Here is a 17527-nt window from a genome sequence, read left to right as displayed (position 1 = left end):
TGATCGTCAGCATCCATGGCAACGGTTCTTTTTGTGTTGTTTTGAACTCCGCTCTGTCATTGGCATCTGATCTCGGCGTCCTTCGTGGCAACTGATTCCCAGATTATTGATATTATTGATTGTTGGATACATCGATTGATCGTCTGCTTCTCCCATCATTCAGGTTTGACCCTTGTTATCACACTGTGGTTTGTGTTCAGTATGTCTTGTGTTCATTACAGGTTTCAGAGTCGACTCACCTACGACTCGCTCCAGTTTGAGGGCCTCAACATCACTGTGGGAGAGCTGAAGCGGCAGATCATGAGGCGCGAGAGGCTGAAGTTCTGCCAGCTGAAGATCAGCAAAGCCCAAACTGATGAAGGTGAGATGAGGAAAAGCCACTTAAACTATATTACACTAACATTAGATGTGTTATCAGACAGACTTGTAGAAGCTGTGATTTATTATCATGACTCTGATGGTGACATATAGTGATGTTCTGAGTGTTTTAAAATGCTAATGGCACTCAAAGTATACCATGGTAAATGATTATTACTATATTCAAACTTTATTTTGCTGTCAGAATACATAGATGATGATGCTCTCATCCCCAAAAACACATCGGTCATCATCAGACGGGTCCCTGCGGCTGGCCTGAAGTCCTCCAACAGAAGATTTGTTGGGTAAGTTATGTGAAATGAGCGCAATCGTCCTCTGATAGATGTTATATCAAGAGTTTGAGTCTGTCTGTGGTGTTTTGGTCACACAAGCTCCTTTGTTTTGTTTTGCAGACATCAAGCTGGACCATCAGCTAAATCTTCTCAAACAGGTGATTCTTCACTCCTCTCACTGGAGCAGCTGTTGAAGGTATTGAACAAATGATTAATTCACCCCACTGTGCTGCTCTGTATTGAACTGCAGTGTTTGCATTTGAGGCGTCATAATGACATGTAGTGCAGAATATCAATACACAGTGTTTAGCAAACAACAATACACACAAACACACACACACACACACACACACACACACACACACACACACACACACAAACACACAGCTTCTTAGGGAGATTTGAGGGTGTTTATTTAGAGCAAATCAGTGAAATAAAATTCTAATGTGCAAATGCCTGTGAAACAGACTGAGAATCTGGCTGAGGCAAAGGCATCAGAGGAGGACAAGCTAAAAGCGGTGATGTACCAGTCCAGTCTGTGCTACTACTCCAGCAGGTGAGCGTTCAGACACTGACAGGTTTGGTTTGTGAGAAATGTTAGAGCTGATTCTCATGGTTCTGATGTTCATCAGTGAGGCCATGACACTACTTGGGCTTCTTCCACCCAACTATGTCTGCTTTCACTGTGGGATCCCAGGACACCACATTAGGCACTGCCCCTCTAAAGGGGTAACTGGGTTTTCTAAGCTTATGGTTGCTGTGAACTTGAGCTCTTGACTCCATCAGTCAGATTGTTTGCTCTGTCGTTTGACTGTCACTCATGAATTCACAGGGCAGCAGCTTTGCTCCGCATAAGCGCATCAGGAGGAGCACAGGGATTCCCCGCAGCTTCCTGTTGGAGGTGGACGACCCAAACCGAAAGGGAGTCATGATGGACGGCAGCGGCAAATACGTCATTCCCATCATAGACGCGTGAGTAAACTGTACTTGGCATTGCAGCATGTTCTATTGTTTGTGAAAATCTCACATTATGTCTGCTTGTGTGTGTTTGCGCTCGATCTGTTCAGTGAGGCCTATGCTGCTGAGAAGAAAAAGAGGCCGTCCTTCTGCCAGACCAAGCCGCTGTCCTCCTCTTCCTTAGCAGGTGCGGAGACTTCAGTCTGGTATGCCGGAGGGAAACGATCCCGCTCCCCATCTTCATCAGAGACGCACGGCGACCAGAAGAGACCACGTCACTGAGAGACCTTCATCCAAGAGACCTGGAGCTGACGTGAGCACAGTGTATATATTGTACATAGTTTATGAATAAAACTGAATAAATATTATAGCAGCATAAACTGTGGACTGGTTGACCTTCACACAATACAGAAACACAAAAGAAAATGATCAACACATTAAGATAGAAATGATGAACAAACATGCTGCGGGAGAACCAGTGTGCTGTCCTGCTCACAATCTAAAACTTTTAGTTAAAGTCTATTAAATGTTAATCTGAAAAAAATAATACGCTGAACAGCTTTTATAGTATTCAATAGTTTTCCTCATTAAGGGAAAAGTTCAAGAAACATGGAAGAAAAGGCGGCATGTACATATTTTTAAAAATCCATTGAAATGACAAAGATGTGCATGCTCTAATAAGTCATTTTGGCTGTGTTCATATGGTGTCCTTTGGTGGTTTCTATTGCTGTTGTTGTTTACTGTTCAGCTGACTTAAGCAAATAGATTTCTTTATATATATGGCCTCACTGTAGGAAGGTCGCTGGTGGGAGTCCCGGCTGGGTCAGTTGGCATTTCTGTGTGGAGTTTGCATGCTCTCTCCGTGTTCATGTGGGTTTCCTCTGGGTGCTCCAAAGACATGTGCTATATAAGTGAATGAATAAGCTAAATTAGTCATAGTGTATGTGTGTGAATGAGGGTGTATGGATATTTCCCAGTACTGGGTTGCAGCTGGAAGGGTATCTGCTGTGTAAAACATATGCTGGATAAGTTGGCAGTTCATTCCGCTGTGGCGACCCCAGATTAATAAAGGGACTAAGCTAAAGGAAAATGAATGAATAAATTGATTGATTGATTTTATTTAACAATTTTAACAAAAATATACAAACAAGTCCAGTTTGACATTCATATCTTAAAAACTGTCGAGGATAAAATACACAATAAAGCCACAGGCTGATTTCCATCGTGGTCATCGATATTCTTAAAAAATGAACGAGCAAATCATAAAGTGCAAACATCATCAGCTCAGAAACTCAGCACAACAAAAATCCTCAACTTCAACCGTGAAACAGCCATTTTTTAATTTCCTCTCTAAAAACTCTCAAATTGAATCTCTTTAAAACTCCTCGGCAGTATATTCCAAGCAACAGTACACAGAAAAGACTTTCTACCTGTTTCACTATTAATTCTACAAGGACAAATACCCCTGCTACTCGCTCTTGTAGAATGACAGTGTACCTCACTAACTAAAACTTAATAATTAAATATTTTAAAATCTTAAACACCATCACCAATTTCAGAAAAGTGACCCTTTTTCCAACTTTTAATAAATTAGTTTGACTATAATATTCATTATTTAAATGTGTTAGTGGAAGTACTTTGATAACAATTCTGCAACTTATTTTGGGCCGTCTGCAATTTATTTTTCATTTTTGTGGAACTACTGCTGTACCAAAAGACTGCAGCATAGTCAAAGTATGACTGCACTAATGCACTAGCCAATATTTGTAAAGTTTGGAAATCTAAGAGCTCTGTCTGTCTTGCTAAAAACTTAATTTTAGAACTTTTGATTGGACTATAACAGCCATCTTCTCACCTGTCAAATTACTGTCTGAAATGGAACCTAAATATTTCCCTTCATGTTTGGGTTCATTAATTTGATGCTCTACTTTTACCTCTGATCTGACACATATTTGCAGTTTCGCAGTTGAACCAAATAAAATAAATTCTGGTTTACACAAGTGTAAGGACAATTTATTAAGGTTAAACCATTAAGAGACTTCCTCAGTTTGTTTACTTTTTTCATTTTCAATAAATTCCTTCCTCTCATGAGACACAATTATTGCTGCATCATCCGCATTTAACAAAAGCTTTTTTGAACAGGCCATTTTCAAATCATTGATGTATATTAAAAAAGCAAAGGACCTAAAACACTGCATTGTGAAACCCCATAAGAAACGGTCGAATAATCTGAAAACACACCATTTAAATCTACTATTTGACATCTGTTTTCAAGGTAAGACTTCATGCATTTACAGGCCAAAACACCAAAACCCATTGCCTTTACTTTTAAAATCAATATCCTGTGATCGACTGTATTGAAAGCTTTTTGCAGGTCTAAGAAAACCATCCCACTTAACTTCCTTTATCCATATCGCTCTTTATATAATTTGTTAATTAAAAGAAACTGTTGAATCAGTGGAATGATTTTCCTAAAACCCGACTGAAACTCCACAATACGTCACATTTTAAACAATATTTTTCAATGTGCTAATAAATAACTTTTTCCCTCCCTTTTGACAAAGCACTCAAAATTGAAACCAGCCTAGAATTATTAACCTCAAACCTACTACCTTTCTTAAAAAGAGGAATAACTCTTGCTTTTTTCAACTTTACCTTGACAAATAGAAAAATTGATAATATGAGTAACCATCGGAGTGACGCATTTAGGGAGTCTTTGAGGGAACTGCACTGGAATATTATCTAACCCTGTTGCTTTACTATTTTTAAGTGTTACTAATTTCTTAAATATATCCCCCTCCTCTATTTTATTAAACAAAACTTTCTAGATTAAAATTGCATTTGGCATAATACTCTATAACTAATTTATCAATAAAAATGCCATTTTGTACTGGAAGCTTTTTAACCGTCAATATCAGGTGGTATTAAAAAAATAATTAACAATGTCATAGTCAGATATAATTAAAACAAACATGATGAAGCCAGTAAATCTGGTTGTGACCTACCCGTGTGTTACTTTTGTTTCTGATGGGGCCAAAAATTATAATGTGCCATTTATGTTTAAAGTAAAATTATTCTCTATATATATTTTTTAATTTGATATATTTTCAATTAAATTCAATATATTTCTGTCTAAGGCATATTTTTAAAATATAGACATGAAATTGAGATGATTTTTGTATTTTTGTTTACAAATAAACTTTTTGAAGTCTGCTAGTAAACAGACTTCTAGCTTAAATCATATTTACTTGACTTTTGAAGCCAGTTTTTATATTTCAATATTATGTATAACTTTCTTTTTCACATATTTCACATAGTTCGTTATTTTTGTGTTTTCACTTTAATTGAGGTTTTGATTTATATTTGTCTGATTGAAGCATGTAAAAGTGATGAGGGCGAAGACACACTGTAAAATCTGTGCTTTTGTTTACATCAGGAGTGATTAAAGAGCCGTCACAACTGCTGATACCTGTCTGGTTATTCCCACAATAAAAAGAAAACACAATGCAGAACCCTTGATGGAGCTGCCAAATATCAGATGATGGGTTCAAAGTAACAATGTGTAAATTATGTTTAAAGTGAAATTCATTCAATCATTCATTTTCATTTCGGCTTAGTCGCTTTATTAATCGGGGGTCACCACAGCGGAATGAACCGCCAACTTATCCAGCATAAGTTTTACGCAGAGGATGCCCTCCCATGTTGCAACCCATTACTGGAAAACACCCATACACTACAGACAATTTAGCTTACCCAATTCACCTATACCGCATGTCTTTGGACTTGTGGGGTAAACCAGACCAACCAATGAAAACCCACACCAACACGGAGAGAACTAAAGTGAAATTATTCTATAATTTTTTAAAATACCACCCGATATTGATAGACCACACTTATGAGTTAGTAACCACAGCAAAACATATTTCTGTCTAAAACATCTTTTCAAAATATACTCATGAAATTGAGATAATTTCTGTATTTCTGTTTACAAATAAAATGTCTAATCTACAAATAAACTTTTATTCATTCATTCATTTTCTTTTCAGCTTAGTCCCGTTGGTTCACCACAGCGGAATGAACCCCCAACTTATCCAGCACGTTTTTAGCAGATGCCCTTTCAGCTGCAACCCATCACTCGAAAAAACTAAACTTTTAGTTATTTCTAATTATTAACACACAGCCATGTCATTCATCTCAAAACCTTTATTGCTTCTTTTTTTTACTGTTAGAAAGATATATCAGAGTAAAAAAAACTAGTGTAAAAGTCTGTGTCGCTCAGGCTGCACTGCAGTGTCTATTCACAGGCGCGATCCCACTACTGATCAGCACGGGGGATTTGACCTGCTCCGTCTCCGACCTGGGGCGGTTCACCCCTCCTTAAACGACCTGGTGGTCCCGAGCTCCCCCAGGAGAACCATATCGATACCGAACTTAGCGCGGACACCCGATCAACATAGTCCACTGCAGCCCAGAAGCCCTGAGCTCAAGCGATCCGCAGCCTCAGCCTCCCTGTAGCTTGCATTACAGGCGCGCGCCACTGAACCCGGCGAGAGCTGAGAGAATCAGAGCTGTGAAGAATCTGATCATCACAGCGACCTCTAGTGGAGGAAAAATTAATGATGAATAAAAACTGACTTCATAGCCTTATGACATTAGATAATAATAAACAGCAGTATGATCACAAATAAAAAAATTACAGTAATTAGTATCAACATAATATTTTTGAACTAAAGATTATTATACCATATTTATTAGCCTTTACAACTCATTTTATGAGTGCCACAACATTCTGTTTTCTGTATCAGCTGATAAATTGTAATAAATACTGTAGTATACTTTAGTTTTTTTTACTACAGTAAAAGTGGTTTATTGTATCATAATACATATAGCTGTAGAAAACATATTACAGAATGGGTGATTTGTTTATATTAGGTGTGCATCTGCATAAAACATTACAAACAATCTACGAGCAGAGATAAATACAATATAAAATTCTGAAATAAAATGAACAGAGCTTTGTTGTTTTTCAACGAGTCAAACAGTATTCAGGTACAGTAATGTAATAATCAAATGTAAAATAATACTGCTATTGTCTTCATTTTTTTAAATTAAATAAAATGATTTGCAATTAAAATGACAAATTATGCAATTTATTAGACCTAAAGCTTTTACAGTCGCAGGCCTCAGAAACACACGCAAACGCTAAATTATAATCCAGACTCAACCTTGTATTTCTTGTGATGTGACTATTGTGAATGATCATCGATGCTGAAATAATGCTCTGGGATAATTTATGTGTGCTAAGGGATAATTGACCCAAAAACGTTAATTCATAATCGTCACAATCATATTTATGCGGTGAACTATCCATTTAAGTGCAAACAGTGAACCTCTGAAAAAGTAAAGCTTTAATGTTTTAATTTTCCACTTAAATACCAGTTCCTCATCTAACATTCATTCATGCAGTGAATAACTATCATTAACTGAGTTACATATTTATTATTCAGTTTACTCTTACTCATCCACTAACTGTGGTGTCAGATGCGGTTTTGACCTCCATCAGTGTTTTTAACATCTATAAGACTCGACAGAATCTCACACAATCTGTGGCATAAATTGATAGACTGTTTCAGCTTTAGCAGCACATCATGCTGAATTACTGATCCTGAGCTGAACATTGTTTATACAAGTACCACAAGTTATTTAATCTGGTCTAAAGACTAAAAAGCTGTTTAATATTAAAGATAAAAGGTAAACTAAAACCACTTTGTCCTCTCTGACACTAAATATGTTTTAGCTGTTTTATGATTAAAAAATTATGTTTGTGATTATTAATCTGCAACCAACAACCTACAGTATTTTATAATATGGTGGCCTTTAGCGTCATTGTGCAATATATGAACTGTGGATTACACTAGAGGCCACATCTGCATCTGACACCATATTTAGTGACCAAAAAAGTGTTGATTCAATTAGTGAATGAATGAATGAATAAATGAGATACTCACTGAATGAGTGAATGTTAGTTGCTGAACTGCTTTTCTGTTGTCATTTAAAAGCTTTTCATTTCCTGATGAACTGTGGCCTATTTGACGAGATGTTTTGCTGTTAAATGGCAAATCATAAATAATTTAGTTATGAAAATATTGTTTCTATATCTATTAATCATTATATATATATATATATATATATATATATATATATATATATATATATATATATAATATATATATGAGTCACTGGGCGTTGCAGGCACTGTTACTCAATGGGTCAGATCTTACCTCTCTGACAGGTCATTCAGGGTGTCTTGGAGGGGAAAGGTGTCCAACCTACAGCATCTAAACACTGGGGTACCTCAAGGCTCTGTTCTTGGGCCACTTCTCTTCTCCATCTACACGACATCTGTAGGACCAGTCATTCAGAAACATGGATTCTTCTACCACTGCTATGCTGATGATACCCAACTACCTCTCTTTTCACCCTGATGATCCCTCGGTTCCAGCTCGCATCTCAGCCTGCCTGTCGGACATTTCACACTGGATGAAAGATCATCATCTTCAGCTTAACCTTGCGAAAACAGAAATGCTTGGAGTTTCTTCCAACCCGACTCTGCACCACAGTTGCCTTTAAATAGCACAACATTGTGATTAACTATTCAGTACAATATTTTATTTCCTTTATTTAGCCAGGAGATCACATTGAGACAGTACTGTCTCTTCTTCCAGTGAGACCTGGTCAAGATGGCAGGCAGCACATAAAGTTTCATATAAAAATCACAAACAATACCACAAAATTACAAAATCACCATTCTTAAAAACATCAGCTCATAACAAACAATTGCAGGTGTCCTTTAAGATGTTGTATAAAAGATGTTTAAAAGTTCTCAGAGTCGGAAGAGTGTCAAGATTGAGCTGATTTTGCAGGTCATTCCAAGCCCTGGGAGCGTGAACGGAAAAAGCACGTTTGCCAAGTTCTGATAATGCCCTTGGAACTATCAGACGAATACATGAACCAGATCTAGTATTTTGATTGTTGGTGTGAAATGTTAATAAATTAAAAATATAGGATGGTAATTTACCTAAAAGAGCTTTTAAAATAAATAAGTACAGATGTAATTTTCTCCTTTGATATAGAGATAACCAGTCTAAGGAATCATACAAAATACAGTGATGCGTCCGTGAATCTGCACCTGTGACAAAACGTATTGCTGCATGATAAACAGAATCTAATTTTCTTAATAGGGTAGCGGTTGCGTGCATATAGAGATGATCACCATAATCCATTATAGACAGAAATGTACTCTCTACTAATTTTTTGCGGACTTTATAAGGAAAACAATTTCTTGACCGGTATAAAAAACCTAACTTTGGCCTAAGCTTTTTCAGTAACTTGTCAATATGTATATCAAAGGCTAATCTCTCATCAATCCAAACTCCTAGATATTTATAAAAGCTAACTCTTTCTATTTGAACACCGTTCAGAGTTTTTATTGTCTGATCTGTTGACTTAGTGCGGCCACGGCTAAAAATCATATATTTAGTCTTTTTTGAATTTAAAACCAATTTTAAATTTTGCAACGTACACTGCAATATTTGAAAAGCAATCTGTAGATGTTGTACAGCTTGATTTAAAGAATGTGCTGCTGCATATATTATTGTGTCATCGGCATACAGATGTATTTTTGCTGATTCTATTCCGTGACCTAAATCATTAATATAAATAGAAAATAACAACGGAGCTAAAACCGATCCTTGGGGAACCCCAGTGTTAACATTTAGAAATGGTGAATTATAATTTTCTACTGTCACACATTGAGTGCGTTCTGAAAAATAGTTTTCAAACCAGTTTAGAGCAGATTGAGTAAAACCTAAAAGCCTAAGTCTCAGCAACATTAGTTTATGATCTACAGAATCAAAAGCTTTAGATAAATCAATAAATAAAGCAGCACAGGACTGTTTACTGTCTAAAGAGCGTGTGATATCATTTAAGATTAATGTAGCTGCAGTAACCGTACTGTGTCCCGTTCTAAATCCTGACTGGTGATCCTGAAGTATATTATTAATTGACAAATATTGTTTTAGTTGGTCATTTATCAATGACTCAAAGACCTTTGCTAAAACCGACAATCTGGAAATAGGACGGTAATTATTTGGGTCTGCAGGATCTCCCCCTTTTAATAATTGCGTAACCATAGCAGATTTCCACAATTTAGGTATCACATTAGAAGTGAGACTTAAGTTAAATAAAGAGGCTATAGGTTCTGCAACTAACTCTGCTGCCAGACGTAAGAAATAAGGGTCAATTTTATCGATCCTGGTGATTTTTTAATATCTAGAGTCTCTAAAGCTTTATGGACCTGTGTGACGGTGATAGGCAAAAACTTGAACAAATGTGAGGAACTGTTTCGAACAGACTCAACAAGTGTATTTGAAGTATGGGCAGATGAGGCGGGAGAATCAGAAATCGAGCCGACAGATATGAAATAATTATTAAGATTGTCTGCAATGGCTTCTCTGCCCTTAACTTCAGTATTATTAACTTTTAAATAATTTGGGAAATTAGAAGCCGGTTTAGGTACTGAAACAGACTTAACTAATTTCCAAAAATGTACAGGATTTTTAAAGTTTTTGTCTATCATAGACAGATAATATTCACACTTTGCCCTTTTTATTAACTTTGTACACTTATTTCGTAAAGCTCTATATGAATTCCAGTCTGTAAATCCATAGGGGGGCACTAGACCTGGTGACTCATTTTGTTCTCTTGTTTCTTTCATTTAGGCTATTTATTCACATTTATTATTACTTTGCATTACTGCCCAAGTTACTGAACTAAGGCAGTAATATAGGCTACGTTTTAATAGTAATAACAATATGCAGTTGTATGCAAGCTGACCCACGATCAGACTATTCATTTAACCGGTAAATAAATATAGTAAAATCAGCTCAACCGAGTCATCCCGCTTCACGTATTATCCAACCAACATCATTGTTAGGGAAGAGCTAAATGTTACAATTTAATGTCATTTAAAACAATTACTTAGCTTCATTTTAAGGCATTAGTGTAGCCAGAAAAATACCTAAAAAGATACCAAAATTCACACGTTATTAAAGTGAAAAATGGTTAAATTTTGGCATGGATAACACTCAATATGCTATATAACTTTTTTTCATGATTTTAAATGTAAAAACAAAGATTTATCTTAGGCTATCATAAGTGTGTTTTTTTCGTGAAATTGTAAGCCATCATAAACCATTAGGTTACTAAGCCTACCATAATTTTATTTATTAATTATTTAATTTATTAAGCCTTTTTTAATAGCTTGTTTTCAGGTTATTTTCATTTTAGGGCCATGAGCTACAAGTCAAAACAAACTCGATATGTTGTATTTTAGCTCTTAAAATAGATCTACAATATATTTTGTTTAATTTTGCATGAGCAAAAACCTGTATAGCCTAAATGACATATTTTTAAAAGATTATCATTCTGCTTACCTGCAGCGCGTGATAGGTTTCTCAGTTGATCCGCGATAAATCCACTTAAGCACTATATTCCATTTATAACACTGCAAACTTGACTTAATAAACGCAAAAGGCATTTATTATGTGTTATACCTTGACTGCTGCTGCATAATGGGATGTTTCTCTACACAACTGTAAAAGTGCGCTTTTTAGCAAAATGAAAGCAAACATTCAAAGGGTTCTGCGTTTTGTCAATTTTAGTTTAATTGTAATAATATTAATAATAATATTAATAAATAAAATTAAAATATTATTTATAGTGTAGCCTACTGTGGGACTGTGCAGTAAACTATTTGTTTTTATTAAAACATTTTTATTAGGCTACATCTTCCCGAACTAAATGACTGGCAGTTGCGTCTCTGCTAAAATTAATTTAACAGCAAATTTCTTATGTGTTTTTTCCTTTTAGAGCTCAAGAGAGTTGTGTTTAAATAATTAGTTAACCAAAGCATGTAATGAATTAAGCTGCTCCTATCATGTCACCCACTTTTCTCCGTTGTGAGTTGAGTGCGCCTCCATCGCCGTGTGCGCGTTTTAAAGGCTATTTACGGCCGCACCTGACCTGACGCGGGGACCGGATCTCTGAACTATAGGACTAGCTTTAATATCACTATTTTCATAATTCAATTGCTATGTCATATATTTTAAGTGGGATTAAATGGGAGTAATTTAAATTTAAAACCAGGGAAATTTCTATTCGGTTTGGTAAACAAAAGAGAAGCGATATATTGCAAAAAGAATTAAGAATAATTCAGGAAATTAATGATTGCTGTAACACACGATAAGGTTAAAGATGTGGAAAAGTGAATCACTCTTCAAGCTAAATTAGACAGCATGTATGTAATGAAAGCACAAGGAGCTTTTGTAAGGTCTCGGGCAAAATGGATGGAAGAAGGAGAGAAGAACACAGCTTACTTTTGTCAATTAGAAAAGAGGAGACAGCAAAGTAATGCAATTCATACTTTAGTTATTAAGGATACAATAATTACAGATTCTAAACTGATATCTGAGGAAATATATTCATTTTATAGTAATATTTATTCTACATCATATTCTGAAAATTATGCTATTCAATTTCTAGAAAAGGTTAAAGATTATATCCCACAGATAGATATTGAATTTAAAGAAATGTGTGATGAGGATTTGAAGCTAGAGGAACTTAAAGCAGCTATTAAAAAAATGTGTTTGGGTAAGTCTCCTGGTCAGGATGGTTTGACTACTAACTTCTACAAATTTTTTTGGGAGGATATAAAACATTTGTTATTTGCAGCATTAAAATAGTGTTTTAATTCTAATACTTTACTTACAACTATGAAACAGGGCTTAATTATTCTTATTCCAAAGGCAAACAAAGATAAAAGAATTATTGAGAATTTGAGGCCGATTACTCTACTCAATGTGGATTATAAAATTCTTACATCTGCTATAGCTAATAGATTGAAATTTAGATTGAATCAAGTTATAAGTGAAACTCAGTCTGGTTTTATTAAAGGAAGGCTAATTCACAACAACATTAGACTTGTCTTAGATCTAATTGATTATGGACATTTAATTAAAGGGTTTGTTGGGTTTGTTTTATTTCTTGACTTCTACAAGGCATTTGATACTGTAGAACATAATTTTATTTTGAATTTTTTTGGTTTTGGTCATAAATTTGTTAAAGTAATAGAAATGTTATATAAAGACATAAATAGTTCAGTATCATTACCATTTGGGACTTCGAAGAGGTTTAACATTAATAGAGGCATCAGACAAGGGGATCCAACAAGCCCATATTTATTTATTTTAGTAGCTGAATTATTAGCATTGTATGTTAAAAATTGCAGAGCTATCAGAACTTTGAATGTTTTAGGGAGTCAATTAATAATAAGTCAACTAGCAGACGATACCACCCTGTTTCTCAGTAATGCAGAGCAGATTTCAGTTGCCATTAATCTGGTGTCTCATTTTTCAAATGCTTCTGGTCTGCAATTGAATTTAAAAAAATGTGAGCTTATGGCAATCCATAACCATACCGAAACACAACTGTTCAATATTCCAGTTAAAAATGAGGTAAAATACTTGGGTGTTGTTATTTCTAAAGACCCTAAAGATAGGGAAAAAGCTAATTTGATGGATAATTTGATAAAAAGTCAAAAAATATTAAATTTGTGGGTTCAAAGGGATCTATCTATTTTTGGTAGAATTGTTTTACAAAAGTCAGAAGCACTTTCCAGGATGATTTACCCAGCTTTTTCTTTAAGTATTTCTGATAGGTACGTTAAAAATCTGAATCAAATGCAATATAAATTTCTATGGAAAAATAAGCATCAATTTTCTAAGAAAATCAGATGTAGTGAAACCAATCATTGAAGGTGGATTGAATGTAATTGATTTTGATGTTATGAATGGTACCCTTAAGCTGAAGTGGCTTCAAACCTTCCTTCGACATAAACATTCTTTCTGGTTTAGGTTTTCTTCTAAAATTTTTGATTTCTTTGGGGGCATAGACTTTCTTTTAAGATGCGATTTTGAGCCATCAAAGTTAAAGTGTAAATTGTCATCTTTTCATAGTCAGGTATTACAGTATTGGAAGTTAATATACAAACATAATTTTTCGCCACATAGCTGTTCTTTGTGGAATAATAAGTATATACTTCTTAAGAGGAAATCTGTGTTTTTTCAAGAGTGGATGGACAAAGGTGTTTGGTCTATTTTACAAATTTTGGATGGGGTTGGAAATTTCCTTAATTATGATGATTTTTGTGAAAAATACCATATTATTTGTACTTAGAAATTGTATTTGTCTTTGTTGAAAGCTATTCCTGGTGGTTTGGTTCAGCTAATCAAAGGGGAATTGGGTTATTCTTCTGTGATACCAAGATTGGGCAACCTTATTATTTCTGGTATTAATTTTACTGGGCAGAGCTGTAATAATAAGAGCTTAAGAAGGTTAGTAAATACACAGCTTTTCCCTTCTAAAGTTAAGAAAAGACCCCTTGTTTTAGATTTTCCAGAAGACAAGGTGGTTCGAATTCGAACAAGATTTCTCTCTTTTCCACTTCTACCAAAGGCAAAAGAAGTTCAGTTTAAAATTATTAACGATATTTATCCTTGTAATGAGTTCCTCAGACACAGATTTAATTTGGATTGTAACGTTTGTACCTTTTGTGAAGCAGACATAGAGTCATTGGAACATTTGTTTTATTTATGCAAATTTTCAAAAAAGTTATGGGATGACATTACTGTTTGGTTAAGATTAAAATATGTAATACCTGATTTTGATATTAAAACTGTAAAATATTTATCTTTTTGTCAGAATTCTGAGCTGGAATTTTTGGTTAACAATATTGTGACTTTGGCAAACTATTTCATTCATAAATGCAGATTTTTTAATAACCCCCCCACTTTTCTGCGTTTCCACAAGGATTTAATGGTCTTCTTCAATTCCTTAAAGCTGATGAGACATAAAAAAGCCCTTAAACTGTGTAGTCTGTTAAAGGCATTTTTTGATGATTAACCCCTTTGTATTATAGTGCATTGTATTTTGCTTTTTATTTATTTCAATTTTATTATTTTTTTAATATATATTTATTTGTTTTTTATCTGTTTTTTGTGTGAATGCTGCTATTTGGACTTTCTAGATGAATAAGATGTTTCTTTGTTCGGTCATTTGTTCTTTTTTCTGTATGTTCTTATAAGATCTAATAAAAAATAAAAAAACTATTGCACCATCAAAACAAAAAAAACAAAAAAAAAAACTTTAAAACGGAAAAACAAATCGCCAATAGGTGGCAGCAAGAGACCGCTTTAATCGAGTGAAGCTTTAAGTGATTCATTCAGCCACGAATCACTGATTCAGTGACTCGCCCGACTTTATACAGAGTCCTGAATCCTTCGTGTAGGGAAACGCAGCTGTGTATTATTCAGAGATGGCCAACTGTTCTGCTGTTTATTTTATTATTATCATAGTAATGATTTCACTATTATTTATGAGAAAATAACGCGGAAGTTTTTTAGCGCCTCGTCACGTGATCGTCAGCATCCATGGCAACGGTTCTTTTTGTGTTGTTTTGAACTCCGCTCTGTCATTGGCATCTGATCTCGGCGTCCTTCGTGGCAACTGATTCCCAGATTATTGATATTATTGATTGTTGGATACATCGATTGATCGCCTGCTGCTCCCTTCATTCAGGTTTGACCCTTGTTATCACACTGTGTTTTGTGTTTAGTATGTCTTGTGTTCATTACAGGTTTCAGAGTCGACTCACCTACGACTCGCTCCAGTTTGAGGGCCTCAACATCACTGTGGGAGAGCTGAAGCGGCAGATCATGAGGCGCGAGAGGCTGAAGTTCTGCCAGCTGAAGATCAGCAAAGCCCAAACTGATGAAGGTGAGATGAGGAAAAGCCACTTAAACTATAACAGTTACTACACTAACATTAGATGTGTTATCAGACAGACTTGTAGAAGCTGACATGTGTTATCATGACTCTGATGGTGACATATAGTGATGTTTTGAGTGTTTTAAAATGCTAATGGCACTCAAAGTATACCATGGTAAATGATTATTACTATATTCAAACTTTATTTTGCTGTCAGAATACACAGATGATGATGCTCTCATCCCCAAAAACACATCTGTCATCATCAGACGGGTCCCTGCGGCTGGACTGAAGTCCTCCAACAGAAGATTTGTTGGGTAAGTCATGTGAAATGAGCGCAATCATCCTCTGATAGATGTTATATCAAGAGTTTGAGTCTGTCTGTGGTGTTTTAGTCACACAAGCTCCTTTGTTTTGCAGACATCAAGCTGGACCATCAGCTAAATCTTCTCAAACAGGTGATTCTTCACTCCTCTCACTGGAGCAGCTGTTGAAGGTATTGAACAAATGATTAATTCACCCCACTGTGCTGCTCTGTATTGAACTGCAGTGTTTGCATTTGAGGAGTCATAATGACATGTAGTGCAGAATATCAATACACAGTGTAACCCCACCCCCCCCCCCCACCCCCCCCCCCCCCACACACACACACACACACAGCTTCTTAGGCAGACCAGTAAAATAAAATTCTAATGTGCAAATGCCTGTGAAACAGACTGAGAATTTGGCTGAGGCAAAGGCATCAGAGGAGGACAAGCTAAAAGCGGTGATGTACCAGTCCAGTCTGTGCTACTACTCCAGCAGGTGAGCGTTCAGACACTGACAGGTTTGGTTTGTGAGAAATGTTAAAGCTGATTCTCATGGTTCTGATGTTCATCAGTGAGGCCATGACACTGCTTGGGCTTCTTCCACCCAACTATGTCTGCTTTCACTGTGGGATCCCAGGACACCACATTAGGCACTGCCCCTCTAAAGGGGTAACTGGGTTTTCTAAGCTTATGGTTGCTGTGAACTTGAGCTCTTGTCTCCATCAGTCAGATTGTTTGCTCTGTCGTTTGACTGTCACTCATGAATTCACAGGGCAGCAGCTCTGCTTCGCAAAAGCGCATCAGGAGGAGCACAGGGATTCCCCGCAGCTTCCTGTTGGAGGTGGACGACCCAAACCGAAAGGGAGTCATGATGGACGGCAGCGGCAAATACGTCATTCCCATCATAGACGCGTGAGTAAACTGTACTTGGCATTGCAGCATGTTATAGTGTTTGTGAAAATCTCACATTATGTCTGCTTGTGTGTGTTTGCGCTCAATCTGTTCAGTGAGGCCTATGCTGCTGAGAAGAAAAAGAGGCCGTCCTTCTCCTGCCAGACCAAGCCGCTGTCCTCCTCTTCCTCAGCTGGTGCAGCATCTTCAGTCCAGGACGCCAGAGGGAAACGTTCCCGCTCCCCATCTCCACCAGAGACGCACGGCGACCAGAAGAGACCACGTCACTGAGAGACCTTCACCCAAGAGACCTGGAGCCGACGTGAGCACAGTGTATATATTGTACATAGTTTATGAATAAAACTGAATAAAGATTATAGCAGCATAAACTGTGGACTGGTTGACCTTCACACAATACAGAAACACAACAGAAAATGATCAACACATTAAGATAGAAATGATGAACAAAACATGCTGCGGGAGAACCAGTGTGCTGTCCTGCTCAGAATCTAAAACTTTTAGTTAAAGTTTATTTCAGAGGTGCTTCAGGGAAACTTTTTCTTATGAAAGGCCAAAAACTAAACTCGTCTGAGGGTGGTGGGCTGGAGGTAAATCTACCAAACTGTAAAATTGTCAATGTAATTTCCAAATTTATTATTATTATTCATTATATAATTTACATGATTCACTGAATACTGTAATTTACAACATTTCAAATTCTTTAATTGTATTAATAATTATACATTTTATAATGAATGAAAGTCTTACAATAAAACATGAACAATCCCATTTATAACACTTAAAATACACTTTGTCTTCGCTTGCTGATGTCTTCTG

At 36.1% G+C, this 17527-nt stretch overlaps 3 protein-coding genes and 1 non-coding gene across 5 annotated transcripts in view; 3 read left to right on the top strand and 1 right to left on the bottom strand.

Annotated features, from left to right (window-relative positions):
- The window catches only part of zgc:174354, a 90216-nt gene that overhangs the window by 57760 nt on the left and 14929 nt on the right, over positions 1 to 17527 (top strand). The window lies entirely within an intron of this gene.
- Positions 36 to 1790, top strand: LOC110438888 (E3 ubiquitin-protein ligase RBBP6-like). The gene is made up of 6 exons (XM_087273458.1): positions 36 to 361; positions 563 to 662; positions 771 to 846; positions 1118 to 1206; positions 1483 to 1622; positions 1718 to 1790. Exons 1-5 carry the CDS (start codon positions 202 to 204, stop codon positions 1580 to 1582), a joined length of 525 nt encoding a protein of 174 aa, XP_087129584.1. The 5' UTR covers positions 36 to 201; the 3' UTR covers positions 1583 to 1622; positions 1718 to 1790.
- On the bottom strand, positions 5868 to 6155 carry LOC147834714 (signal recognition particle RNA). Its single transcript, XR_015503178.1, has one exon.
- si:dkey-27d5.11 lies at positions 15175 to 17079 on the top strand. 2 transcript variants are annotated; one of them, XM_087273403.1, is made up of 7 exons: positions 15175 to 15500; positions 15709 to 15808; positions 15912 to 15987; positions 16207 to 16295; positions 16372 to 16468; positions 16572 to 16711; positions 16807 to 17079. In XM_087273403.1, exons 1-7 carry the CDS (start codon positions 15341 to 15343, stop codon positions 16979 to 16981), a joined length of 837 nt encoding a protein of 278 aa, XP_087129529.1. In that variant the 5' UTR covers positions 15175 to 15340; the 3' UTR covers positions 16982 to 17079. The 2 variants fall into 2 exon arrangements, with proteins under 2 accessions (XP_087129529.1, XP_087129530.1); XM_087273404.1 differs by lacking the exon at positions 16372 to 16468.

The sequence above is a fragment of the Danio rerio genome, chromosome 11 (assembly GCF_052040795.2).
Source record: "Danio rerio strain M-AB ecotype USA chromosome 11, GRCz13ab, whole genome shotgun sequence".
In the NCBI taxonomy this organism is placed as follows: Eukaryota; Metazoa; Chordata; class Actinopteri; order Cypriniformes; family Danionidae; genus Danio; species Danio rerio.
This window is presented reverse-complemented; position numbering and strand designations above follow the sequence as displayed.

Bases quoted from the DNA above. Each gene is read 5' to 3' on its own strand.
- LOC110438888 (XM_087273458.1), top strand. From the start codon at position 202: ATGTCTTGTGTTCATTACAGGTTTCAGAGTCGACTCACCTACGACTCG. The intron at 847-1,117 runs GTATTGAACAAA...CCTGTGAAACAG, and splicing joins CACTGGAGCAGCTGTTGAAG to ACTGAGAATCTGGCTGAGGC. The intron at 1,207-1,482 runs GTGAGCGTTCAG...ATGAATTCACAG, and splicing joins CTGTGCTACTACTCCAGCAG to GGCAGCAGCTTTGCTCCGCA.
- si:dkey-27d5.11 (XM_087273403.1), top strand. From the start codon at position 15,341: ATGTCTTGTGTTCATTACAGGTTTCAGAGTCGACTCACCTACGACTCG. The intron at 15,501-15,708 runs GTGAGATGAGGA...TTTTGCTGTCAG, and splicing joins CAAAGCCCAAACTGATGAAG to AATACACAGATGATGATGCT. The intron at 16,469-16,571 runs GTAACTGGGTTT...ATGAATTCACAG, and splicing joins GGCACTGCCCCTCTAAAGGG to GGCAGCAGCTCTGCTTCGCA.